Raw genomic sequence first — 26116 nt, forward strand, 5'->3', positions numbered from 1 at the left:
CCATCCGGCAAATGTTTCTCGGCGCTTCTGATCAGGCGAAATTATTAAACGCGTGCCGGGGGCAAAACCCGGCGTGCCCGTTGCAAGCCCTTGGTCTCTCCGGGAGGTGAAGGCAGCCCGCCGGAGAAGGGGAGCTTTGCGGACGCCGTCGCCTGGCCTTCGCTAGGTTTTTTTTTTTGCCGTAGCAAAGCGGTTTGGCCGAGGTCGTCGCGGGAAGAACCGTGATTCCCTCCTGCGGCAGCGGTGCTGCTTGGCAGAGGCGGGTGTAGGATGGCAGTTCTTTTCCTCTAAAAACGCCTGCGGAGCGCCAGTCATTTTTTTATGTAGTGCAAGTAATAAGTTGTAGTAAATTAATAATGGAAAAGAAAGCTTTGCCGAGAGCGGGGTCTTGGCAGCTCTGCTGGCTCGCCGAGACGGCTGCGCCCCTCCTTGCCTCGCCTCGGGCCCTGCCCGGCCGTCCTCGAGCCCCTCCGCCACCGGGCTGCAAACGCGGGCCGCGTCCGGCAACGCGGGCGGCCCCCCCGGCCCCCTCGCCTCCTGCCTAACGAAGCCCAGAGAAGAAAGCGGCTTCAAAGCCGGGGGGGCACCCGTGCCTCTCCCGCCGCGCCGGCCGCCCGCCCGCGGGGACCGAGGTCAACGTGGGAAAACTTCATCTATGCCCCCCAGGAAACATAATTACTTCTATGTGAGATCCTTTCATTTCTCCTTCAAACCGTCTCTCAGTGCATGTAATGTGTCTCGTAATTACGTTGCCCCGTTTATCCTGGAGTTTAGTTCATCTGCAATTACGTCTTGCAGCCTTTCGCGAGGCCCCTTCGAGGCTGTCGCGCTGCTGCGCCTTGTCAGACCTGAATTGAGTAAGGCGGAGGATGTGGATAGCCCTTTGTTCTCTCAAAATCACGTTTTTCAATTTGGCCTCCTTCCCCGGGGATGCTGCGTTGAGACCGACGGCTCTCTTCGTGCTGGATTTGGTGGGGGCTCAAAACAAGGCTGTTTGTTAAGTAAGCGAAGAAATCTCATTAGCGCTGGGATTCCTGTAAAGGCCGTCCTCAAAACAGTATTTCCAACAGTCAGCTTAGTCCCTTTCAGGGAGCGAGCAGCGCTGACCTGAATCTGATACTGACACTTAAAGTTAATCCTGACCGCCATCCCCACCAGGAAAAGTCGGCAAGTCACGCGCAGCCCTCTAAAGCAGGGGCCTTTCCGTCCGATGGGAAGCGGCGAATGGTCCCGACGAAGGTTCGGGTTTGGACTTCCTGCGAATTTGGGGACAGGCTTGGACAAGGCGGCTGGCGCTCCAAGCGCCGTGGCTCCCTTCAGTCCTGCCGGCTGTTTTTGCTCTGCTTATTAGCTGAACCACCAAGAAATTCCCCCCCCCCCCCCCGCCAAGGTCTCCCCCAAAACCTGCCAGCTGAGCAAGAAGTCCTAAACTCCCCGGCCGGATGCGGCGGGATGTCTGACGTGGGCAGGAGAGGTCGCGAAGGCAGACGCGATGGTGAGGATGTCTTGCACAACGCTGGTTTGTGGATGTCTTACAAGTGTTTTGCGAAACACCCCACTTTCGAACCTCCCACTTTTAACCCTACTTGTCCAGAGTGGATTTTCCAGTTTAGGATGGGAGTCCTGGCCTAAGCCTGAGCTCAAAGAGCGTGGTTCTGCCTTAGGCGTGCTGCAACGCTCACGGCACGTAAGCGCGTGAACGCGCGGACGCAGCTCCGGGTAAGAGCGGTCAGCCCTTCCTGGAAGTTCACTTTACCCGTGGCTGATTCAAGACCGAACGTTATCTGCGCAGACATGCGAAAAGCAGCCAGAAATTTGGTGATGGGTCCACAAACCTGCGGCGTTAAAGGAACTGAAACGGTTTGTCTCTCTTTTCGGGTGTTTGCATTCGGACTTCCTACTTGCCAGCTTATTGCCCCACGTTACTGAGTCGCGTAGCAGGGCTGTTTCCCGGCCCCTGCAGAGCGCTTTGCAAAGTTTTAGTTTGTTTTGGATGTGAAAAGGAGACCGTTCCTGAATCCGAGTTCTGCGGGAGAGGAGAACTTCTCTTCCACGGTCTCACGCTCTGCAGTTACTTCCTTTTAAAGCCGCGGGTTTTTCTAACGCACCCTTAACGGGAGCCGTCGCAAGGCGTAGGCACGGCGAGGAAGACGCAAACGCCCCCGGACGGGCGGCCGTTACCTCGCAGCCCGCACGCGTCTGCGCTCGGGGAAGAAGGCGCCAACGACGAGTTTTGCAGCGCGCCATCGGTCAGAGAGCTGACGCGCGAAGCTGAGCCTGCCGGGAGCGCCTCGGGCTGGGTTGGCGCGGGGGCACGAGGCCAGCCGCCGCGTCCTGCCCCTCTGAGCGGGCAGCGGTTTGACTCCGCGGGCGCGCGTTGGATGGCCGCCGAATCGGGGCGGTTTCCTGCCAGCCTGTCCGGTTTTAGGAACGAGCCCGCGGGCCTGCAGCCGTTTGCACGCGCCGGAGAGCTGCCTCTTATTCATCGGCACGACAAAACGTTGGTGCACGCGTTCAGGGCGTCAGGGGGGAAAAAAAGGATGCAAACTTGCACTTGTGGCTTTGGGGTGGTTTCTAACGCCGGGGCACAGCGCTCCCAGAGCTGGTTGCTGCCGGAGGAGGTGGAGCCGGGCGGCGCGCCGGCCCTGGCGGGTCTCCTCCGGCCCCGGCTGTCCCCCTTGCTGGAGGCACACGCCGCTGGCCGTGCGTTTCCGGGCTCCTGCAGTGGCTCTGCCGGCGGCAGCCTCAGCCCTGCGAGGGCTCCGCCAGGCGTTTATCCAGCAGAGCTCGGCCGGGTACCAGAGCCGGGTGCTTCATGCGGGGGATAATCTCGGGCAGGTACCGGAGCGCGGTGCCGGACGGGGGCTGCGTACAGCAGGTCTACGGCTCCTGCTCGGACCGCGTCCCGCAGGGGACGGACAGGAGAAACGGCCGGGGGTCCCTCCTGGGCATGCAGGGCACAAACCCCACGTGCTGGCACCGCCAGCGGGGATGCGTCGTGCTGCCGCTCGGGGGTGCCAGCAGCCGAGCCCCGCGGCAGCCCCTTATCCCCCCCAGTGCAACCCCTCGCTGCAGCCCCTTCCCCCCCCAGTGCAACCACCCCAGTGCAACCCCTCGCTGCAGCCCCTTCTCCCCCCAGTGCAACCACCCAGTGCAACCCCTCGCTGCAGCCCCTTCTCCCCCCAGTGCAACCACCCAGTGCAACCCCTCGCTGCAGCCCCTTCTCCCCCCAGTGCAACCACCCAGTGCAACCCCTCGCTGCAGCCCCTTCTCCCCCCACTGCAGCCCCTCACTGCAGCCCCCTCTCCCCCCAGTGCAACCGCCCGGTGCAACCGCCCGGTGCAGCCCCTTCTCCCCCCAAGTGCAACCCCTCCCTGCAGCCCCTTCTCCCAAGTGCAACCGCCCGGTGCAACCCCTTCTCCCCCCAGTGCAACCCCTCACTGCATCCCCTTCTCCCCCCAAGTGCAACCCCTCGCTGCAGCCCCTTCTCCCTCTGCAGTGCAACCACCCAGTGCAGCCCCTTGCTGCAGCCCCTTCTCCCTCCTCAGTACAACCGCCCGGTGCAACCCCTCGCTGCAGCCCCTTCTCCCCACAGTACAACTACCCGGTGCAACCCCTTGCTGCAGCCCCTTCTCCCCCCAGGGCAGCCCCTCACTGCAGCCCCTTCTCCCCCCCAGTGCAACCACCCAGTGCAGCCCCTCGCTGCAGCCCCTTCTCCCTCCCGGTGCAACTGCCCGGTGCAACCTCTCCCCTTCAGTGCAACCCTCGCTGCAGCCCCTTCCCCCCCCTCCCAGTGCAACCCCTCGCTGCAGCCCCTTCCCCCCCCTCCCCCAGTGCAACCCCTCGCTGCAGCCCCTTCTCCCTGCCAGTGCAACCGCCCGGTGCAGCCCCTCGCTGCAGCCCCTTTCCCCCCCCCACCCCGGTGCAACCGCCCGGTGCAACCCGTCGCTGCAGCCCCTTCTCCCCTCGGTGCAAGCCCCGGCGCGGTGGGGCGAGCGAAGGCGGCGGAGGAAGGAAGAGCCCCGTCCGGCTCCAGCTTCCTCCGCAAGCCCTGCCTCGGTGCACGGTGCCCGCCCCCGGCCCTCCCCCGGCTCTCCCCGCCGCACGCACCCCCGCCCGGCCGAGCCGAGCCGCGCCGCGCCGCGCAACAGTTGCCCCCAAGTCGTGGCTGCAGCCCCGCGGCGGCGGCTCGGACGCCGGGGCCCTCCCGGGCCGCAGCCCCCTCGGAGGAGGAGAAGGAGAAGGAGGAGGAGGCCAAGAGGCGAGGGCTGCTTGGGGCGGGGGGGGGGGGGGGGAGTGTTTCGGGGGCGCTTTTCTGGAGGGTGGCGCGCCGCGGCCCCGCCGCGGCCGCTCTGCGGCGCTGAGCACTGCCGCGCTCATCGCTCCGATGCCGCCCGCCGCCGCCCGCCGGCTGCCGTGAGCGGGATCGAGGCGGGCGCGCGGGCTGCCATGGAGGGGGGCGGCCGCGCCGCGCCCCCCCGCCGCCCCGAGCCGGCCCCGCTGCGGGGCTGCGGCGGCGCCCGGCTGCCGGCCCGCGCCCCCGGCCCCTGAGCGGCCCCTCGTGCCTGCCCCCGACCCCCTGTGCATCCCCCCCGCCGCCCCCTTGTGCACCCCGCTGATCCCCCCCTGCGCGTCCCCTCCCCCCCTTGTACACCCTCCCAAACCCCCTCGTGCGACCCCGGACCCCCTGTGCATCCCCCCCTTGTGCATCCCCCCCCTTGTGCACCCTCCCAAACCCCCTCGTGCGACCCCGGACCCCCTGTGCATCCCCCCCTTGTGCATCCCCCCCCTTGTGCACCCTCCCAAACCCCCTTGTGCGACCCCAGACCGCCTGTGCATCCCCCCCTTGTGCACCCCACTGATCCCCCTGTGCGTCCCTCCCCTCCCTTGTGCACCCTCCCAAACCCCCTCGTGCGACCCCGGACCCCCTGTGCATCCCCCCCACCTCTTGTGCATCCCCCCTCGATCCCTTTGTGCATCCCCTCTCCACCCCCTTGTGCACCCCCAATCCCTTTGTGCATCCCCCCTCGACCCCCTTACGCACCCCTAATCCCCTGTGCGACCCCCCCCAATCCCCTTAGCGCCCCCCCCGGGGGCCATGGGCACGCGGCAGACCAAGGGCTGCCCGCCGGGCGGTCCCGGGGAGAGCCCCCCGCCGCCGCCCCGCAAGCGGCTGCCCCCCCGCGACCGGGGCGACTTCCTCGCCAGCCTCGTGGCCAAGTCGGGCGAGAAGTTCGGCCGGGGGGGCGGCAGCCTGGCCCCCTACCACCGGCGCGTCTGCCTGATCCAGGACATGCTGCTGCTGGCCAAGCAGGGCAAGCAGGAGGAGGCGACGGAGCTGCTGAGGCACCTGCGCCAGGTGAGGCCGCGCGGGCCGAGAGCCAAAGAAACCCTGATTTGGGGTTTTTGTATTATTATTATTATTATTATTATTATTATTATTATTATTATTATTATTGCAAGCTGGCACGCTGCGCTGCGGGCAGAGAGGGGCGCGCTTCTGCACGGGGCTGACTTTTCGGGGCGTGATTTGGGGCGAGGTGGGGGGGGGAAAACGGGCTCGGGGGGGGGGGGGGCTGCGCGCACCTCGCTCGGTTGGAAACGGAAAGTTGCCCCCCCCCGCGGGAGGGGGCCGGTGCTCGAGGCGGCCCCCGCTCGGTCCCTCCTGCGGCCGCGGGGCGCGAAGCCCGCGCCGCGCCGCCGCAAGGGGCCAAAGCTTCCCCGGCTCTCGGCTGCGCTGGCCGCTGGAAACCAGCACGTCTCCCGTGCAAAAACGACAGCAGACCCAGCCTCGCCGAGCTCGACTGTTTTCGGGCCCGAGGAGCCGGGGTCCGGCGTGCCCCGTCCCGCCGCCTGGGCAGGAGTAGCTCGGCTCTTCCCCGCGCTCCGCCGGCTCCTCGCTTTTTTTTTTTTTTTTTTTTTGGCGCTGCAGGTGAGCTGAGAGTCGGTCCGTGCAGGTGAAAAGCCGGCTCCTCCTGCTCTTCCTGGTGTTTGCGTTTTGCTTTTTTTTTTTTTTTCCTCCTCCCTCCCCCCCCCCCCATTTTTGGGGTCCTTTTCGCTTTGGGGGCAAGCAGGCGTCTTGTCGGTGGCGCGCCCCCGACCCCCCACGCGGGGCCGCGCTGCCCGTCGTAGCCGAGTTCAGGCGGCTTATTGCTGCCTCGGGAGCAGTGCAGGGGGGAAGCGGAGCGGAGGGAGCTCTCGGGCGGCCGCTTGCAGCGAGGCTGCCGCCGGGGGCGGCTTCCCGGGGGCGTCGGCGTCGCCCCGCGTCGCGGCGCCGGGGGGGGGGGAATCCCGGGGCCGGGGGGGGGGGGAAGAGCTGGGCCCCGTCGCAGCGCCGGCGCGTCCTCTCCGCTGACTAAGCGGAAGGGGAAAAAAAAGATCTCGGCTTAAGCTTAAAATTCGTTTAGAAACGCTGGGGGAAGCGAGGAGGGGGCGAAGTCTTTGGGAGCGGGCGCCCCGGGAGCGCTCGGCCCGGTCGGACGGGCCTGGCGGCGGGCGAACGGGGGGCAACGCAACAGCCTGGCCGCGCGTTTCCGACGGCGCGGGATCGTCGCTGGCTCGGGGCGGGGGGCGAGCAGGCAGGAGGGTCCCGCCGCTTCTGGGCAGCGTTTCGGGGCCGCAGGGAGCCGCTGGGAAGCGCCGGGGCGGGCGGCAGCCTGGCCGGGTGCGGGAGACGCTCCGCGAGAGCGGCGCCTGGGCCGACGCGGCGTCCAGCAGGCTGCCAGCCTTGCCGCCTGTAGCCTTTAAAAAAAGGCGCTCCTCCACCCGGGCCAGGGCCGATGCCCCTTTCCCCCAGCTGCAGAATAGACACTTCAATGTTTTCTAGCATCCCGCCTTTTTTTTTTTTCCACCCCTCCCTTTTTCTTTTTTTTTTTGACACGCTCTTGAATTTCAGCGGTTAAAACCGCCCGGCGCTGGCCGTGTGTTACGTTCTGGGAGCGTCTCTCCTGCTGGGGAGAGGATTTGTACAGCCAAGCGTGTTTTCCTCCGCCCCGCTGCCAAAAGGGTCCTTTTCCCAAGCCAACCGGCCCTCCGCCGCCCGTTACGTTTCGCTCCAAGAATTTGCCGCTGGTTCCGGCCGGCGGTCGCGGCCGGCGCGGGAGCGCGTCCCCCGCGTGCCGGGAATTAAAAAAAATAAATAAATTTAAAAAAAAAGAAGAAAAGGCAAAGCGTTCCCGCGGTGCCCGGCCTCCTGCCCGGACGTAGCCTGGACCGCCCGCGGTCCCGTGCGCTGCCTGCTGCAGGGGGGCTTTATTAACGACGTGAGGAATATCCCCATCCTAAGGGGGGGGGGTTGGCCAAGGGAATAATTTAAAAAAATAACGGCACCGGGGGAGGCGGCTCCCGTCACCATCCCGCGGGGAGGCTGAGGCAGGTGGCGGGCCGCTGTTTCGCCCGGCGGTCCCGGCGGTTTGCAGCCCGCCGAGCCCTTGCTGCCCGTCCGTGTTTCCTAAACAGGGCTCAGGTTTGCTATTGCTGCAGCAGTTTCTTTTTTTTTTTTTTAAGGTGTTTCTGGCTTTTGCACGGGTTCAAACGGTGCGTGCATCCTTCCGGGCCTGCCGAGGGGGTGCGCCGGGCCGGGGGCCGCGCGGCAGGCTGCCTGTGCTCGCTTCCCTTCGCTGATGTCCCCCCTCCTTTTGGGGGGGGGCTGGCTCCCAGGACATGGCAGCCGCCCTGGCCCGGCTTCACGCTCAGCCCCGCTCTGCGCCTGCCCCTTCTTTTTGCGGTCACCTATTGCACAAGGGTTTTATTTCTAAAGCTCTGTCCCAAAGCTCCTAGCAGCGACTGAGTTGTAATGAGCGTTAATTAATTAAAGACAACCCCCCCCCCCGGCAGCCTGCCCGCAGGCTCTCCCAAGCGCAGGGAGGCAGGTTTTGTCGGGGGACGGGATGCTCCGAAGGGGTCCGGGATGGAAGTGATGGCACGTGTCCTGCCGCCGCCGTTTCAGCAAGGTGCAGGCGTGGGCAGAGCACTCCGAAACGTCAGCGTTTATTTTATTTTATTTCTATTTAAAAAAAAAAAAGCCTTTCAAGCTCGTGGAGCGTGGGGGGGGGGGGGGTGTCCCAGCTCGGAGTGGGATGTGGTACCCCAGGGACAGCGGGGATGAAGCATCGGTTTGGGACCCTCAGCATCCAACGCAGGGCAGCAGGAATCGGCGCTGTCTGTCCCTTCCTCCCCTCCTAAGCGTGTGATGAGCTTGAAAAGCATTGCATTAAAAATAAATAAATAAATAAAGTAACGTCTTTAATGGTTCTGGTGTCTTCATCGCCTCTCAGCCAGGCGGCTCTTGGGGCAAAAGCAGAGATTTTGCTTTGTTCGCGTGGCCGAAGGGCTTTGGCCGAGGCTCTCCCGGAGCCGCCTCTCCTGGGCTCCCGGGATGCTCCCGTTCGCCGTGGAGAAGTAACCGAGACGCGTCCGTCTCCGGTTAGTACCTGTGCCGCGTGGTTTGGGGCATCCAACCCACCGTCCAGGTACGAAGGAGATAATTCCCTCGCGCAGCTGCAGCGAAGGAAGCCGAAGAGGGGCTCGCGCGGTCTGAGCGTCCCTGCCGCCAGCGGGTGCTTGCCGTTTTCGCCGGAGCCGCATCGATTCGAAACCCAATGCAGCAACGTGCCTTTGACCGGCGCTGCCGCCGTTCCTCGTTCGGGGTCGGGTTTTGCTTTTGTTCGGCCTCCCCTTCCTGCCGGCGGCCCCCCCCCCGAACGCACCGAAACTTCGGCAGGCTTTTGCCGAAGGGGCCGTTCGTGTCCGCCCCAGGGTTTTGACGCTGCTTCGCGGCGGGGGGGGTTTCTGCACCGTTCACGCGGGTGCGAAAGGGGCTCGAAAGCGGGTAGCGGCAGCGCCGTGACCGCCGGCCTCCTCTACCCCCCGGAGAGGAGCAGGCGAGCGGCGGCGGGGACGCCAAAGCCCGCGGGAGCCGGCAGGGACCAGCAGGCGCTTTGCACAACGCGAAGCCGGGAAGGAGGATGAAACCCGGCGCAGAAAACGGCGTCGTGCTTTGCCGGACCAGAAGGGACCGTGGTTATTCGGGAGCGTCCCGTCACCCGGCAGCGTGGCATCGACCTGCCCCGCGCGGGGCGGAAACCGCTCGCCCCCTCCGAGAGCGAAACGAGGGGAATTTTTTGTGAAAGAGGATGTTTTCCTGTTTTGTTTCAAAAGGCCGATGCCGTTTGGTGCAATCTGATACTTCCTTTCGTGAGCAAGGAGCGCAGCGCGCCCGCCCGCGGGCCTTTCTGTAGTCGGCTGTGCGCCGCTGCGGGCGCCTTGGCATGTCCCTGTTCTGGTGGGAAACGGTGGATTTGGGGTTTACTCGACTGATTTCACTTTTTGCGCTTCTGACTTATGTCAAGTGGCCTGGAGATGAAAACTCGAGTTCAAAATGCGGGAAGCTAGTGTTTTAATGTGGTTTTTGTGGGCTAAATAAAAAAAAAAAACAAAACGCCAGGTATGCTGGATACATGGTGGAGGCAAAGTAAACTTCTCAAAACGTTTTACATTTAAAACTAGACGATTGATTAACTCAGCTATTAATCGTACGTAATGCCCTATGTTTCTGGTCACCACAATTAGGCTTATGGTGATCCTTAACGCTCCCAGGTTGCATATCTACTTGCAGCTTGGAAGAGAAAAAGATTGCAAGAGGCGAGGGGAAAAAAGCATTTCTACTTTGTACTGCTGATGCATCCGTCAACTTCTTCGAGCTGCACTCGGTGACTTGTCTGAAAAGCTGCACCAGACGCTGCGTTAGCACCCCAGTCTCTTCTGGCTCGGCGCGCTCTCAGCAGCGACGTTGGCGGCAGTCGCAGCCCGCATCACCGAACGCGCGCGGTGCCACGTTTAAGCATGACCATAGCTTGCCGTCAGTTTAAGCTGCGCGTTTGAAAGGAGCGTGGTAAAGTAAATAGGTTTAAAGCGCACAGCTATTCTAAATAACAGCCGTGACTGGTTTCTAATGCCAGGGAACCGAGTGCTCGTGCCTTGCAGCCTCGAACAGAGCCGGCAAAATCGGGGCGTTAGGACGCGCGCCGTTCCCGCCGCGGTCGCCCTCTGCCCGCTCCGCTACCCAGGGCGAGACCGCGCTTTTTAGCCTTCCTTTCTGCAGGGTGTAAACGTAGCTCTTAACCAAATACCTAAGTGCCTTTTAAAAAATATAAAAACAAACCAAATCCAAAAAGCGTAGCAGCGCGGGTCGGGGCGATACGGGGAGGTGCCTTGGGCGTTTTTGTCGCGTTACTCGCTGAGCGTCCGTATTGAACGGCTCAAAAAAGCCCCCAACCCGAGGGGGACAGACGCAGCTGGGGGGATGTTCGGGGGGGGTCGCGTTCGCAGGAACGCGCGGGGCTCGCGTTCGGGAAAGCTCCTCTTTCCGGGTAGGTGCTGGCGCCCTCGAGCGCTCTGTAGATACTCCCCAGAGTTATTTCACTGATATCAAGTAATTTGGCCTAAGCAGGGGGAAGAAGCATCTTGAAAGCGTGCTAAACACCTAGCTTTCCGACACCTTTTCTCAGTGTTTAAAAAAAAAAAAAAAAGAGAATTGGAGATTAGCGAAAACTGCATTTTTCCCGCGCCTCGCCTGCCCTGCGCCTCCGGGGCGAGGGCGCTGGCGTTCAGGGACCCTCTGCGGGTCCCTTCGCGTTGCGGTCTGGTCCCTGCCGTTTCCCCCCGCTGTGCCGGGAAGGAGGGGTCGGGATTTGGGCGCAGCGGAGGTGACGTCCGAAGCCCGGCTGCACCAGCGCCGAGGCACCGCTTCCTGCTCTGTCCAAACAGGTGCCAAGCAGGTCGCCGGCAGGAATAACTCGCAGAAACGCGGCGAATCGGAAATCGCTGCTTGTGGCGCTTTCATCTTGCCATCAGCTGCTTTTCCCTGCAAACACCAAGAAAATAAATAAGCTGAACTCCCCTCCTGCAAGCCCTTTTTTTAAATTCTCTTTCCGTGTTGCCACGCCGTGGAAATCAAATGCATCTTCTAGAAGGAGTGTTGTTGGCTCGTGAGCCCTCCCGTCAGGGGAGGCTGGAGCCAAACAGGGGAAGCCTGATGTGATGCAAAGGGCAGAGATTAAAATGCCATTTCTGCGGAGTTGAGTCAGTGTACGGAGCTGCCTCCGCTGATTTCTGAAGGACGGTAATGACGCTTCCCGGCCGACTGCCACGTGCAAAGTCCTGGTGGCACCAAATGCTCCCTCCTCCCATGCTTCCCGTGCTCCGATGCTTCCCTTGCTCCGTTCCCGAATGACCCGTCCGCGGGCGGCGGGAGCCGCTCTGCAGAGCCACCACCCGGCCTGGGCCTCTAGCGGAGCGCAGAGCTGCCTGGCCGCGTCTCACCCTTGGGCCGTGGTAGCTACCCTGTAACCTGGTGCCTGAGCTCCAGAAACCACGAGCGCGGCCTTGTCACCACTTGACGTTAGAAAAATCAATAACTTCTTTTTGCTTCCATCTGTCTTTTTTCTTCTCTTGCACCTTTTCGTGGGGAAACCACCCATGTGTCTATGTGGTTTTTCCATCCCCCGCAGATTGTCAATAAGACGACTTGACAACTCGTGACCTCTTTCTTCTTAATCGTATTTACTGCATCCTATAAGACACTGCAACAATTTCAGCGTAACTAGGCAGGAGGATTAAAATGCCATTTATATCACACTAGCGTTTTTGGTAGCAGACATGCAGCCAAAAGCTCATGTCCTGTTCCCAAACGAGGTTCTTGCCGCGAGGGACGTTGCCCTGCTGCGATTCGAGGCTCGGTGTTTTGGGAGCATGCGTCACAGGGAGTCGCTGGGTCCTTTGGTCCTTTCTCACCAGAGTTTTCCAACTTCCTCTGCTTGTCAGTGGTGATTTTGGACCAGCTGGTGGCATCCTCAGGAATAAAACAAGGTTTTTCTCCTTATTTAACATCTTGCAAAAGGAGCCCTTCCTTCAAGTATGATTCCTTGGTGTTTCTTAGGGGGACAAAAGGGTCCCCAGACTCGTTCTGTGTCATTTGGTATCAAACACCCCTCAGCCCGTTGCTGAGGTGGTGCTGCTCCTCATTTGCTTTCATCCCTTGCAGGTGAGGCTGTAGGAGCCTAATTGACCTTGGGCTGGTTGCTTATATATTTGGGAACCAGCCCAGTGACTGTGTTAGTTATGTCTTGCTGCTGTCTTCATATTCAAATAACTGGCTGTTAGCTCATCTGGTTTGTGGCTGATGGAAGAATTTCTGCCTGGGGTTACGGAAGTCTCCTTGGGGCTGCAGCAGCGAAGCCAAGGCCGTTGCAGAGGTCGCCAGCGGCTGGACCTGCAGAATGAGCTAATCCTGGCCTCCCCCTCGCTCAGCTAGTCATCTCACGTTGGGGTTTCGGTGATTAATCAGTCTGGCTGTTGCATCTAGAAAATGGTATTAGGAATTGGGTCCCACATCCAGAAGGCTTCTAGGCTTCTTCTGTCTCTGTCATTAACTTCAGGAAAAAACCAGTGGTCAAAAATATTAGTGTCGGCTCTTTTGAAGTTGGAAAATACATGTCCCAGGCTTGTACTGCTGAGGGTTTCGAGCCAAAGACTTTGTTTAAGCACCTGCAGAAATATTCTCCAGCCACAGCGTTTCATGGGATCTAGCTTAGCTTTCCTGGGAAGGCTCAGCCAGCCGTGGAGAAGGAGGGTGCATTAGCAGGGTCTGGTCAGTGCCAGCATTGCAGAGCCCTCTGCTGCGGGGCTGGGGGTGACCTGCCTTGCGGTGGCATGAGGTGGCCCATGAGATGGCCCATGAGCCTCGGTGCTGGAGGGTGCAGGCTACGAGTTTTAGGTGACTAATGAGCTTGGATGGTGGCTTTCGTTGAGAAGATGCAGCTGAAGGGTTTATCTGGGCTCCAGCAGGAGGGACAGCCCATAAGCACGTGCTTGAAATGACCCCGCTGCTTAGCGCCTGTCCACTCCCAGGAGACCTGGACGCTTGGGTCACGCTCAGTGGGGTTTTGGGGGCTTTGCCAAGGGGGGAGACGGGAGGGGGAAAAGCTGGGTGGGAAATGGGGTAATTGCGAAAGTGGTTTGCTGCTTCTGTGGCTCAAGACAGCAGCGTTAACGTGAAGGAGCTAGCTTAATAAGGGCTGACACGGGAATCCCCGTTTCCACTGTGTGACCCTCGCCCTAGACCCGACCTGCGGCCTCATTTAAGGGACTGAATGGTGGGTCCTGAGGGTCCTTTGGGTCCTTTTGCTCCTCGTGTTGGACCCCAGCAGGAGCGGTTGGGGGGGAGCCACTGGTGGAAAGAAATTCCCAGGTAGGTCAGGAGCTATGAGAGGTTAAAAACCTGCCCTGAAATCTGTGTCGCATCTGCTGGACGTGCGCTAACGCTGGCGTGAAGCAGCGGGTGTCGATGAAGCCGTCTCCTGCGAGACGAGCTGAAGGTGCGGTCCTGCCCGCTAACGGCAGGCTGCGATCCGCCGAGGGCGTTGCACCGCCGCGTCCCGCGCCGCGCTTCCTCCGTAGGAGCTTCTTGGGCAAAGGTACGTTTTCCGTCTAGGTCGCCCCGGGCTCGTTCGGCGCACGCCATCGGCCTGTTCACCGGAAACGAAACACCACCGAGAGCAGCCTCGTGGCCCGGACTGTCGAACAGAGCAGAAACAGTCTTGGTTTTTCACTCGGGGAGCCGGGGGGGGACCCTTGACACCTCTCGTTGCCGAGCGGGGGGAAGGCTGCCGGCGGGCAGGATGCGCCCGCTGCGGGGCACGGGGCGCAGCTCTGCCCCCGGGAGAGGACGGCGAGGCCGCCAGAGGGGCGAGCGCTGCGGAGGGGCTGCTTGGGCGCTGCGCCCGGCCGCCGCGGCGGGCGACAGCCGCCCGGGAAGGGCCCGAGAGCGGAGCGGGCAGGCGCGGCGCGCTGCCTGAGCCGGAGCGCTCTGGCTCCGGCGGGACTCAGACACGTGCTTGCGGTTAATTAGGTATTTAAGTGTCCCCCCCCCCCCCGACTTGGCAAGCAGGGAGATAAAGGATCCCCGAGGAGAAGGTGGAGAAGCGACGTGGGGGGCTGGCGGCGTTGGGAGACGCGGGCTGCGAAGGCCGCTCGGGGCGGCGGGTCTGGCTGCCTCGGTGTCCCTCGGAGCCGGCGGCAGGGCCCCGCTCGCGGGCGCCAGCAGCGCTTTCACCGCCCTCGCCGGTGTAATCCCGCCGTCAGGATCGATTAAGTGAACCGCGCGCGGCCCCGGAGGAGCTGCCCGCCTCTTCTGGCCCCTTTGAAACGTTAGAAATCTGCTCGGTTTTCCCATCCGAAGAGAAGTTAAGCGGGTTGCCCGAGACCGGGCAGCGGTCCAGGAGCTGAAGCGGAGAGCCCCGGCGGTCGGCGTCGGCAGCAGTTCTGCACGTCTCCCGCTCTGTTTGGTGTCGGCTCTTCGACGCCTTCGCCGTGGCTTTTTATCCGCCTTGCCCAGAAGGCAGGAGACCTTCAGGTCCTGTCTACTGCTTTTGCACCGGGCTAACCGAAATCGGTGCAAACCCCTTTGGCAGCGCTGTTCCCTCGCCGCCGCGGCGTACGTCAGGTTCCCCTCGGCCTGTTCCTCGCCGACCTGAGCCACGGCAGCCGCCGGCGGGAGGTCGGGGACCGGCTGGAGGCGACGGGGGCTGCGAGTCGCGTCCTCCCCGCTCTGCTTCGCCGCTGGGAACAAATCGGGCCAGTTATCTTCTCCCGGCCGCGGTCCGCTTCCTGCTCGGGCTGAGCAGGTTTGGGTGCTGCGTCGGCACGCTGCTGCTCCTCCTCCTCCCCGCGCCGGGAGAGACGCTCTGCCGAGCCTGCTGGGTGGCCTGGGATCCTCTTGAGTAGGTCTCCGTATAAACGTGCGTCGTTGCAGTCACCGTGATTGTTATGCGGAGCATAGACTATTCCAGCATGCAAGCGTGTTGTGCGTTGACTTGCCGTTGCTCCGAATCCCAGTAGGAGGATCTGCTGTATTAATGCGCCTTTGCCCATGCTTGAGATTACCTGGCATGCTGGATTTGCAAAGGAAAGAACTGAAATTCATGTTGTCCGTGCTAACTCCTTCTGCCCTGCCAGCCTTCTCTGCAAGCCGTTAGGGTCTTCGGAAACCTTTATTCCTATTCCTTCCCTTTTGCTCTATTTCAAGGAAGAAAATGAGTTTGGTGTTGTGGGTTTTGCTGGTTTTGCTTTTTTGCTGGAAGCCTCTTTTAGCTGATGGGTAGGTACCAAGCGTAGCCAGAGACTTTGTCCCCACTGGAGATCAGGCTGCTGCTGCTGTTAACTCAGGATAAAACTTAACGTTCGCAGGAACAGGGAGGTTTGACTTCAGTGTCAGGTTCCACCCTATCTCCCCATCTCAGGAGCACCTCATCTGACGGCTTTGAGCTAGAATCTGCCTCTGTCTTGTTCCCGCTGAGGTTTTACGCTGCAAAAGCTCTAACGCGTGTCGTCTTGCAGAGGGATGTAACCAGAGTCTTGGCGTGAAGCACAGCAAAGTAGTTTTAAGCAGTGAATCCACTCCACTTGCCCCTAGAAAACCAATAACATGTCGCATTAGCTCACGGGCGACCACCAAACAGGTCAGGCTCAGATACAGACTTGCACACCCAGACTTTGGGTGACCGTTGTGTCCCTGAACCGAGACCCAGAGCAGGGACCTCATAGCATGTGTCAGCGAGGAGCCAGAATAATGAATGGATCAAGGGGTCCAGATTGTCCCTTCAGCCTCCGTTGAGTGGGTGGCACTTAGGTCTGGGCAGCTTGGAGAAGCCTGACCAGTTCACTTGGTGGTGCACGTGTGGGTGGGAGCAGAGGAGAAGAAGCAAGAGCTCTGTTTTGAGGGAACTGTACGGGACACGTGTGCGCTGCCGTCGCTCCTCCCGCGGGATGGTCCCGCCGGCGCCGGGGGACGGGTATTCAGTGTATGGATGAGATGCGTTCAGTGTGCCTTAAATAGTGCCAGTAGGTGTTGCTGGCTGTGGCTCTTCCCTTCGCTGTAATCTGTCTGAACCCTTTTCTGTTTCTCCTTTCCCCCCACCCAGTCTCCTGCTGTGGTGTAAATGGGGAGGGGGAAAAAAAAAGCTTGACATGTTTTTGTTGGAGTTAGCTGGGATTTGTTCATTTAGATGATCTTTTTGTAACGTTCACATCAATTTGTGGCAGCCTGTTTAAAGAGTTAATTGAATGTTTCTCTCTCTCAGCGATGTCTTAAATTACCTCCCTTGACTAACCTTCTTTGGAAGAGCGCCGTGCCCAGGATTCGTTGCCACTTATTTTTACTAAAGCCGGTATCAGTAAGATCTCAGATTTCATTCTAGCACCTACCCGCTTTGAAGGATCCCAAAGCAATTGTCAAAGCATTTGTATAATCTTCCGCCGCTGCAGTTCAGTCCCTTTGAAGTAGAGCCGAGCGTTTATGGAACGGGAACAATACGGCCCTCCAGAGCTAATGCAAAAATAATCAACCCGGGCTTGGAAGCGAACGTGGGTTTCAGATAGCAGCTATTGGGTTGCAAGCTCGTATTGTACGTGCAGGAACAGATTGATTTCTTCAGGTGCCGGGGGGGAGCTCGGGAGGCCTCCCGGTGCTGCCGTAGCATCGGCATCGACGCCGCCGGTCCGGCGCGACGTGCTTGGGGATTTCAGGGCTTCGGGCGCAGCGTGGGGATGACGCGGGAGCGTTTCCCCTGCGCCGCAGGCTGCCGGCGCGTTCGCTTGGGGATCCGTGCACCGAACCGAAAATCGGATGGGCATGGTTAATCCCCAGCCGAGCACGCCTAGCGGCGCTCGCAACGCGGGTCTGACTCACTGGCTGAAGTTCTCGCGTTTCTTTTCGTGCATCAGATTGCAACAAAATTCGGAGGGCAGAGGCGCAGCTCCCGCGCGGCGTGGTGTTTTGATGGCAAGAAAGAAGAGGCGGGAGAGAGGAGGAACGAGCTAGTGCCAGGCTGAGGAGAGCAGGGTTTCTTGCAAAGCCGCGGTTTGCGCGGGCAGGAAAGCAGCCGTGACCCTTGCACCACGCACGGCCGCGGGTTAACGCCTTCCACGGGCGTCGCGAGGTCGCGGGGCAACAGCTGATGGGGCCGGGGGCAGAGCGGGCTCCTCGCCCCGGCGTGCCACGTCGCCGCCTGGTCGCGGCACATCAGAGGCGACCTTTTCCTGAAATCCCTCGCGTCGGCTGCTGCTGGAAACGGCATACGGGGCCCGAGTGGGCCAAGGCGAGAAATGCTGCTTTCCCGCTGAGCAGGAGCGGGAGGGAGGCAGCTCTCGCGGCGCGCTGCGCTAATCCGTGAAGCCGAAGCGGCTGGGTGGGAGCAGGGAGGAGTCAGGGCTCCCGTCTGCTCCTCTTGTCTGCTTAGAAAACCTGAGCTTCTCTTCACACGCTCAGCTCAACCCTTGCTTAGAGAAAAAAGAGGAGGCTGGTCCCCGGGGCAGGAGCGAACGGGGCTTGTTTGCTTGCTTGGGGATGTCGGTTGTCTGATATAAGCCAAACCTCAGCTCCGGCAAATGTGGCTTCTCCCAGTGTCCTCTTCGAGGTCCCAGCGAGGTGACGGAGATGGCTGCAGAGCATCTGGAAGAGCTGCAGAGCGTCCGTCTGTCCGTCCGGGTGCCGCAGCTGAGCTCTCCTCCTCCCCTCTTTGGGGTCCTTTCCTTCCCCGGACACCACTTCCCCCAAACTTAGGGGACCTTGGGGACCTGTGCCCTTCGCCCGTAGCTGAGGGCGCCTGGCTGACGTTTGGAGTCCTGTGGAGAGGGACAGCGAGGTGGCCGGGCGGGCGGGCGGCCTGGGCGCCCCCGTGGTCCCTCACGAAGGACCCCAGACGCCGAGGCTGCCTTTCACGGGCACTGAAAATTCGGAAGAGGAGTGATTCCTGCCCGTCTCTTCTCCGCTCGGAAATCTCTTCTCCTTTCCAGCAAGGATCTCAGTTCTGCTTTTTTTATTTTCTCCTTCCTGTAAATACTTGACGTAAAGACACGTATGCACGTAGCGCACGCATCGTGGCGCCTGCGTGGCGCACAGGCGTCCCCCCCCAAATATTCGACGTCTGGGATAAGCTCATTAGATGGGCGAATTCTCTTGGTAGCTAAGCGATGGAGAGGGCCGCAGCCAGGCTGGCTCAGCCCAGCTCTCTTGGCCTCCAGCCTCAGAGCAGGCGAACCGGCGTCTCCATAGGAGTTGCCCGAGCTTGAGGGGCAGTGTGGAGTCTCACCTGGCCGGCGATGAGAGGGCGCCCGCGCTGGACGTCTGCTTTCAGGCCAGGATCTCGGAGACTTTTGCAAGGGAGAACAAGTACCGTGGGTAGACTGAAACTCTGCTTCTGACCCGTGCTGTGGACCTCCCAGTCGGCGCCGACGTTTCTCCAGCAAGTGTTTTTAGCAGATACGAGGCAGACGCTCAAAGAAACTTGTCATGTTTCCTCCTAACGCTTCGCCACGGGTTGTTAGTGGGAGCTCCAGCGGCACGAGCAGAGGTGATAGGGTAGGTGCCTTGCAGGGGTGAAGGGTTTTTTTTGGTTTTTTATTTTAGCCACATACCATGGTTGGGCTCTGGGTGGCATTTGCCAGCAGGAGGAAAGATGACGGCGGCAGGGACACTGGAGCCATAGCTCCCAGCCGACGCAGCGGGCCCAGTGGGAGATGGGGATGCGGCAGCTCCTGCCGGCTGGAAGGGATGTGTGAAAAGTGCTTCGCGAGGTCCTTGCGAAGACAAATGCTTGTGTTGAAGGCAGTGATGGATCTAAATTGCTCGAATTGTTCAAAGCCAGGAGTCGGGCTCCCTGAATAGCGTTTCCGAACTGTTTCTACACCAGGACCCCACTCACTCTGTAAATCAAGACGTAATGGGTGACTGGGGCTATCCGTTATGATTAACCATCCACAGACGCTTTCCTGGAGAAGTCTGCCAGCTGTGGTCTGGCCAAAGTCCAGCTGGGGTAATTACGTTTGCCTCGCAGCTAAAACGAGATCCCTCATTCGCGGATGTTTGCTATCTGGATGGCGGCAGCACATCCCTGTCCCTTAACCCCTCGCTCCGAGTCTCTAAAGTTTGAGCCTCCTGGAGGGGGTTCACGCTGCCCTTATTTACTATTTAAGTCAATCTGCCAGGGAAATGTTTACTTCTTTGCTGAAATACGGACTCTCTTCTCTAAGTGCACCCTCACTTGAGCCTTGAATGAGCAATCAGCGCTTCCCGGTATTTACTCTTTCCAACGCGAGCTAGCCCAGGCGTTCACGCTCGGGTTTTGCACCTTTCCGCTGCGCCACGGTGTGCCGATTATCCTGCGCTCTTGATTTAACGGACCCTTAAGCTGCCTGGTGCGCGGCGTGACCCTCCGAGACGGGGGCTTGTGAAAGCTTCAGAGCAAGAGGACGCGGCCCGTTTTCTCCATGGACGGTTTATGGGGAGCACATGCGAAAGCCCAGGCATGCTGGGCTGAAATAACTGCACGAGGCTAGGGGCTTGGTGGCCGTTCAGAGCCACCCATCCTGAACCATCTGTCTGATGGCCCTTTGCAGCTGTGAACCTCCCCGATGGCCGGTCTGCTCCAACGGGGATGCAGAAGGACACCAAACTCCTTGGCCGATGAGCTGCAGGACGGGCGGAGGCAAGCGAGCTTGCGGCAGAGTCGCCTCTCGCCCGTCTGCCGCTCCGATCCGACCTTGCCCGTTGCTTTGCCGACGCTCGCCTCGGGAACGCGTTTCTCCCGGGAAACGCTCCCATTTGTCCCGCTCGCTCTCCTCCTCTTCCTTCGTGCCCGATGCTTGTTTGGGACACCAGCCTCCCTGTTGGAAAGTCGACACCCAGTCGTTCTCATCAGCGGAGATGAGAAGCAGCTTTGGGAGAGGTGCTGCCCGCACGGTCGGGGCCCTCGGGGTATTTGTGAGGGGCCGTGATTGCCGGGGCTCCGGGTGGTGTTTTACTCCCTAACCTCAGTTGTTTGCCCGGGGAAGGCGACGCTGGGCTCTTGCACGGTGCCGGTTTTCGGGTAGAGGGGCTCTGTCTGTGGCGCCCGCTTGCAAAAGCGATCGAGGCCGAAGCCCGGAGCGACGCCAGCACCCACCGTCCAGGGCAGCAGTAGGGAGAGACGGACAAGCGCAGGCAGACGGACGGACGGAGCCATGGGCGAGCTGGGCTGGCGAGAAGCGCTGCTTTAGGGTGCCCGAGCGGCGCTTTGAAGCTTGGCTGGACGGAGTAAACGGTTAGAAATGACTTAAAAGCTCTCCTAGCTGTAAGCAGGCTGCAGGCCGTTAGATCGGTGGGTATCGACTCTTATAACATCTCTGCTTCTCCAGGTTTTTCCTTGTCCAGTGTTATTTTTATAATTGAGGGAAACTATCCTGGTCTGGTTTAGGGTAGTTTAACAGATGTTTTCAGTCAAGGTCCTCATGCAGCAAACAATATGGATTTTTATTATCTGTTGTTCTCTCCTGGAAGTCTTTCCTCGCCCTCCGTGTTAGCTCGTGTTGTTGTGCTAGGAGTGGACTTGCAAATTTTGGGGTTATCCTTGCCTGGGTTCGGTTTCCAAGCGTCATAAATGCGTCCCCCCGTTTCCTGATACCTCTCCCGTTCTCCAAGAATGAATTAGGAAGAAAAATAAAAACGTGTCTGGCGTGCATATCTGTGAGTTCTCTAATGGCCTCGGGTCTGGGGCATCCGACCAGCCAGTTTGCAGAGGTTCAGAATCTCCTCAGGCTCCTTTCCGGTTCTTTGGCGATAGAAACTTCGTGAGCCCCGTTAGCCGTTGTTGCTGCTAATGCTTTTTCCAAAATAATTGTATTCTCCTATGGCTTTACCTGCCGTGTCTGGGAAGTTCCTCCGTGTATTGGAGGAGGCATTACTTCTCCTGCTGCTGGACTTCTCCAGAAACTTCTGAGAAATTTAAATTTCTCATTCCTCACAGTTTTGGGGGATTTGGTTTTTTTTTGTTTTGTTTTGAAATCCCTTACCTTTGCATCCCGTACCTTTGCATTGCTGCCTTTGCAGAAGACTCCTCCTGTGGAGGTCGAGGGCAAGTAGTTGGTGGCTGGAGGCTGCGAGTCCTCTGCCCTTGTCGTCCCCTTGGTAAGCTGGCCAGAACGACTCATGGGCGCTTTGGCTTTCTCTTGGCCTCCTAAAGCACGAAACGAGTCGGATAAATTGTGGGAAGGAGACGGGCCGTGGGAGAGGGGTGAGCAGCGAAATGAGTTGCGTGGGACTCGTTGCTCCCGCTGCCCAGGTGACGGTCCCCGGGGGCGCGGGAACGCGCCGCAAAGAAAACGGGATTCGAGCCCCGCGCTGGGCGTTTTCTCCAAAGTCGGAGATTTGTGATTTGCTGTTGACAGCATGAGCCGGTGTTAAGTTATTAAATTGCACATGAGCTCATCATTTGGCCTAGAACAAGTTTCAGCCTTGAGTGGCTTTAAAATATTACATGCGGTGGGAAGAGACAGCGCTGGTGCGGCCGAGACTGAGGGAGCAGCTGAGAAAGACATTTGGGCATAAAAAAATGTGCAGCAGGAGGGAGGAGGGACTGGTTCATGCAAAAAAATGTAAACTGTCCCAGGAGGGAGAAGGAGAGAGCGAAAGTCTCAGATTTATTGGTTCTGTGTTTTAATTTTAGCATAAGAGAAAATTGTCAAGTTTTTGATGTGCTTAAAGGGAAGAGGCAAGATATTAAGCCTGGCTTGATCCTGAAAGATCCCGGAGCATCCAAAGCTGCGTGTGCGGGATTACTCCTCGCTAGCCCCGAAATCGGCTCCTGCGATCGCGCGTGGTGTTTGCCAGTGACACCAATGACCAGGGGCCAAATCCGTTGCTGTTAGGAGAATTATTTGTTCCCTGGAAGGGTGGACGCTGGAGATCTCCAAACGGGTTTTGTGCGCGATGGCTCCTTGCTCGGACCCAGCTCCCATTGCCCTCCCTGAGGAGTTTCTCCCCGTCCCGAGCGGTTTCCGCGGCGCCCCCGGGAGCCGGTGCATCCCGAGGGTCCTGCTGCGGGAAGGTCCGGGATGGGGCTCCCGGGGTGGTGACAGCCCTCTCCCTGGCTGTGGGCTGTGGTGGGCTCCCAGTTCTTTCCATTTCTCTGTTTTTTGGGTTTTTTTTTTTCCTCTTGCAAAAGAGCCTAAGCTGCAGAGTGCATCTGGGTCTGCACGGTCGCCCAGGATCTTTGCAGCGCTAAAATCCTCAGGCAGGAAGACGGTCTTCAGCAAACGAGCTAGTTCTTCCACCCTAATGAAAAACAAACACTCTCGCGCAGCCTTGGTGGGCTCGCTGTGCTGTTGCGGTACCGCTCGCAGGGAGTGCAGCGCGCGCCGTCAGCGTATTTCTACACTTTTTCTGCGCTGAGATTGTAATTCTTTTTTTTGTTGTTTTTTTTTTTCAAATGCCAACTTGGCAGATGCTGTGGGATAGATCGTACATCGCTAGAGCTGCTTTATTTTTTAAACTAGGTGTGTTTGCAATCAACTGGAGCGCTGACTGATGGTTTTTGTGTCTGTTTGCCTTTGTTTTAGGGCTTTTTTTTGGGGGGGGGGTGCTCCCATCAAGGGAAAGAGCCCCACACGTTTGTTATTTTTTAACTGCCTCATCCCTGCTTTGAGCTGGGGTGATTCCTGCCAAGTCCCAGGCCAGAGCTGCCCTTTCCAGGCAGGTTTTGCACTCCAAGTGTCTGCCTCGGTTCGGGGGCAAGCCTGTAAATCCCTGCGCCACGAGGCCCCTCCTTAAGGAGGAACAGATCTTTTTCTCTTTCTTTCTCTTCTCTCTTTTTCTCCTTTCTTTCTTTCTCTTCTCTCTTTTTCTCTTTCTCTTTTTTTTTAAGTGAAGATGATCATTTCCAGCCTGTCACAGAGCATCAGTACTTACAAAGACTTTGCCTTCCCGCGGGCAGTTTACTAGCACTGGAGCATCCCTGAGCTCAGGACTGGCTCTGATTTGCTGCAGAGCCCCGAGGTGTTATTTGCTTGCACTTGCTGTATAAAAGCACTGAGGCCGGGAGAAAGGGAACTGTTGGTGCTAATTATCAGCAAATTGCATGTGGGGCTGTCAACAGTAAGCTGGGTCTGACAGGGGTCATAAATTGTTAATTTTTGGTGGTTGGAACCCCTGGATTTTGTTTCTGGTTCTTCTGGCTGCCTTCAGCCTGGTCTTTTCCCACGTGTTACACGTGCAAAGGAGGGGGGGTAACTTAAGTCTGTGATAATCTTTCATTTTATTTTGTTAAGCATGTAAAGCTGTCTGCTTCTTGGCAGGTTTATTTTTGGTTTTCTACAACAGCAGCTATATCCAACCCTACTGCACTTCGACTTGTATGGGTAAAAGCTGCGTTTCTGCCGAGCGGCCTGGGAGCTGCCTTGCTTTAGCTGTAGAACAGGCTTGAGGTGGGCTCCTTTCTCACGCAGGCAGGGCTTACTCGCTTCACCCAGCCCCGTAAGGGAGATGTGTGATGCCTTCCTGTTAAGTACATCATTTCTAAATGTAAGTTCTTGTAGTTACGGGCGATAAATGCAATTTGCGTTCGTGAGATGCTCAGATGTCCTCACATGACAAGTTCTGCAGAAGTGCAAGATGTTGAATAAATAACAAGTTATTAGGAGAGACTATAAATAAAGAGCGAGTCAGGAAGGATTGCTTTTTGCAAGACGGTTGTGAATAAAATCGTCCCAGCCCTGTGCTGTGTATCTGACACTTTTAGATTATTGTATTAAGTCACTTAGGCAGACTGAGACTCCCACGTGGTCAAATAGCAACTTGCTATTACCAGCACCTTATAAATAACTTACGTTTTGCTTTCCCTAGCTCAGCACCGCAGAGCCCAGCCCTCATGTGCCCACCTCCCAAATTTTCCCTCTGTCGACCCCTGCTTTTTGCTAAGAAGGGGACCAGAGCGCTGCATGCTTCCTCCTTCGGGCATGTTTCTGGCATTGCTCGTTTCCTCCTCCCCTGGAGCTTCCATCTTATTTTTGTGGCTTGGTTCTTTCCAGCCTTTAACTCGTTGCCAGATTGGCCGCAGCTTGGTTTCCGGACCAAGCCATTGATGCCGGGGGCCGTCCGCTGTGCAGGTCTCGCTCGCGGGAGGAGCGCGTGGCCGCGTTTCGTAGCCCAGCCGGTCGTCGCAAGCGGTGCTTTGGCTTTGGGGTCAAGCGATCACGAAGTGCGGCGCTGCCGTTACCTGGCTAAATTGCCTTGTGACCCAGGATAATTCATTATATCCAGTCTTGCATGGAGGGTTTCTGAAGTTTAAGCTTTAACATAAGCCTGTTAGCATCTCTTGCAAGACAGCAAACACTCTTTTTTGCTGGGCTGCATGTTAACAGCTGATCTCTTTGCTCCCGTTCTGACGAAGTTCAGCTGCTTTGAGCCTTGGGTTCATCCAGATCAGCTGCTCTGGCTTTATTTCCCAGGGCTCTTAAGTGCACTGATGCTCTGATGTGGAAGCCACAAAGGGTCAGTGACCCTTCCTTGGCCCTGGGGCAGGTTCCCTGCTTCCTTTCTCCCAATAGTCGCTGGGCATTGGTAACGAGCTGGAGGGCTCGTCCGTGGAAGTTTTCTGGCCACAGCCTGCCGACGTTTTCACATATAGAGATTTTTTTTTCCCCAAACGCCATGAAAGTCTTCCTGCCAGCTGCCACCAGCTACGTGGGAGGAGGACTGGACGTTTTGCGTGGTTGCAGATGAGCCTGTGTCCCCGGTGCAGCTGTCCACAGGAGAGCAGCAGCCGTTTTCCTCACACCTAGTGCAACTTCTCCTACCTGAATTTCATCAATGACTGATTTTTAGTGGATAGCTGAAATATTCTTGTCAAACGTTAACAGAAAAAGGGGAACGAAATGGCTTGCTCAAGCTGACGCAGTATGGCAGGGCTGGAGAATTAACGCAGATCTCTTGGAGCGCGGGTGTAGGACAGGGACCGCAAGGCACGTCTCCTGGTGGGAGCGGGTTCTGGCGAGGGTTGTCCTGGCAAGGTGGCTGGTGGACTTGGTCGCAATGTGCATTCGAGCTGGGAGGAGTATGCTTGTGTACCCTAATCGGTTGCTGCTGAGGAACAAGAAATAGTGGAGATAAATTACTCAAAGTGAACGGCATACACTGTCTGTAACCCTTCCCCTCCTCTTCCTTGTGTGCTAACGCGTTTCATAGAATGAATTTGGTGCCAAAATTCCTCAAATTATTATGTCTGAGGATTGAAAAGCATAGAAAATAGTCTCAGAAGGGAACTCAGGAGGTCTAGTCCATCCCTAAGGCAGGATCAGCTCGATCTAAGCTGTTGCTGACACATCCTTGTCCAGTCTCCAAAGGCAGAGCCTCCACCCTGTCCCCAGCCTGTTGACTCCAGCACTTCACTATCCCCACAACTCCCCGGTTTATCCTCCTGTTTCCCATGCTGCAATTTCAAGCTCATTCCCTCTTCCCCACGCAGAGCAGCCACAGGCCGCTACCATTACTACAGTGGGTTTTGCAGGCCCAGTTTCACACTGGTCAGGTTGTCGTGTTTGCTGGAGTCATCCCTGATGTTTATCTTGTTGCAAGCAAGAGAACTGAGCCTGCTGCATACAGTTGGCTCGGTGGATTTATGGCTTGTGAAGGCATTCGGGTGTTTGCCCTGCAGCCCCAGGACCTCTTTGCAGAGCGGATAAAGCAAAGGAAAGCAAGTTTCCCCAGGGTGACTCGCACATGTGCCCTTTCCTTGCGTTGGGTGGAGGGCAACACTTTCTTCTTGGCATCTTGGTAGGGACCACCAACGCAGGGTAGTTTTAAGAACTACAGTAGCCACCCGGTTTTGCAGCACAACTAATGTTGCCCCTCTACCCTGTTTTCTGCAGGACTTAGGAATGGAATCAACCTCTCTGGATGATGTCCTCTATCGGTACGCCAGCTTTCGAAACCTGGTGGATCCAATCACCCATGACTTGATCATCAGCCTTGCTAGATATATCCACTGCCCCAAACCGGTAGGTACTGTTGCCCCGTTACAACTCTATAACTGTCCTGGTTTGGGAAAAGAGCTCCGCTGGGCTGTGGAGCTTCCCTTCGAGTGCCAGAGAAAACATGTCCAGGTTAGTGTGGTGGTTGTGTATCTGAGGAGAGAGGGCCTGCTCGGAGGTGGTGATTTGGTTGCACAATACCAGGATTTCCAGCTGCCCTAGTGACATTAGTACTTTGGGTCTTCGTACTTTGTTTTGCAAATTATTTCTACTTTCA

General features: G+C 58.4%; 1 protein-coding gene across 2 annotated transcripts in view; it reads left to right on the forward strand.

Moving 5' to 3' along the window:
• Window positions 1-4857: 4857 nt before the first annotated feature.
• Window positions 4858-26116, forward strand: part of LRRC75A (leucine rich repeat containing 75A) — a 64019-nt gene continuing 42760 nt past the window's right edge. The window contains exons 1-2 of one of the 2 annotated variants that reach the window (XM_068910039.1): window positions 4867-5359; window positions 25738-25866. In XM_068910039.1, coding sequence (XP_068766140.1) covers window positions 5099-5359; window positions 25738-25866 — 390 coding nt within the window. In that variant the 5' untranslated portion in view covers window positions 4867-5098. Of the gene's footprint in view, window positions 5360-25737; window positions 25867-26116 lie in introns of both variants that reach the window. The other variant, XM_068910040.1, reaches the window with a different exon arrangement.

Source organism: Struthio camelus, chromosome 16 (genome assembly GCF_040807025.1).
Source record: "Struthio camelus isolate bStrCam1 chromosome 16, bStrCam1.hap1, whole genome shotgun sequence".
In the NCBI taxonomy this organism is placed as follows: domain Eukaryota; kingdom Metazoa; phylum Chordata; class Aves; order Struthioniformes; family Struthionidae; genus Struthio; species Struthio camelus.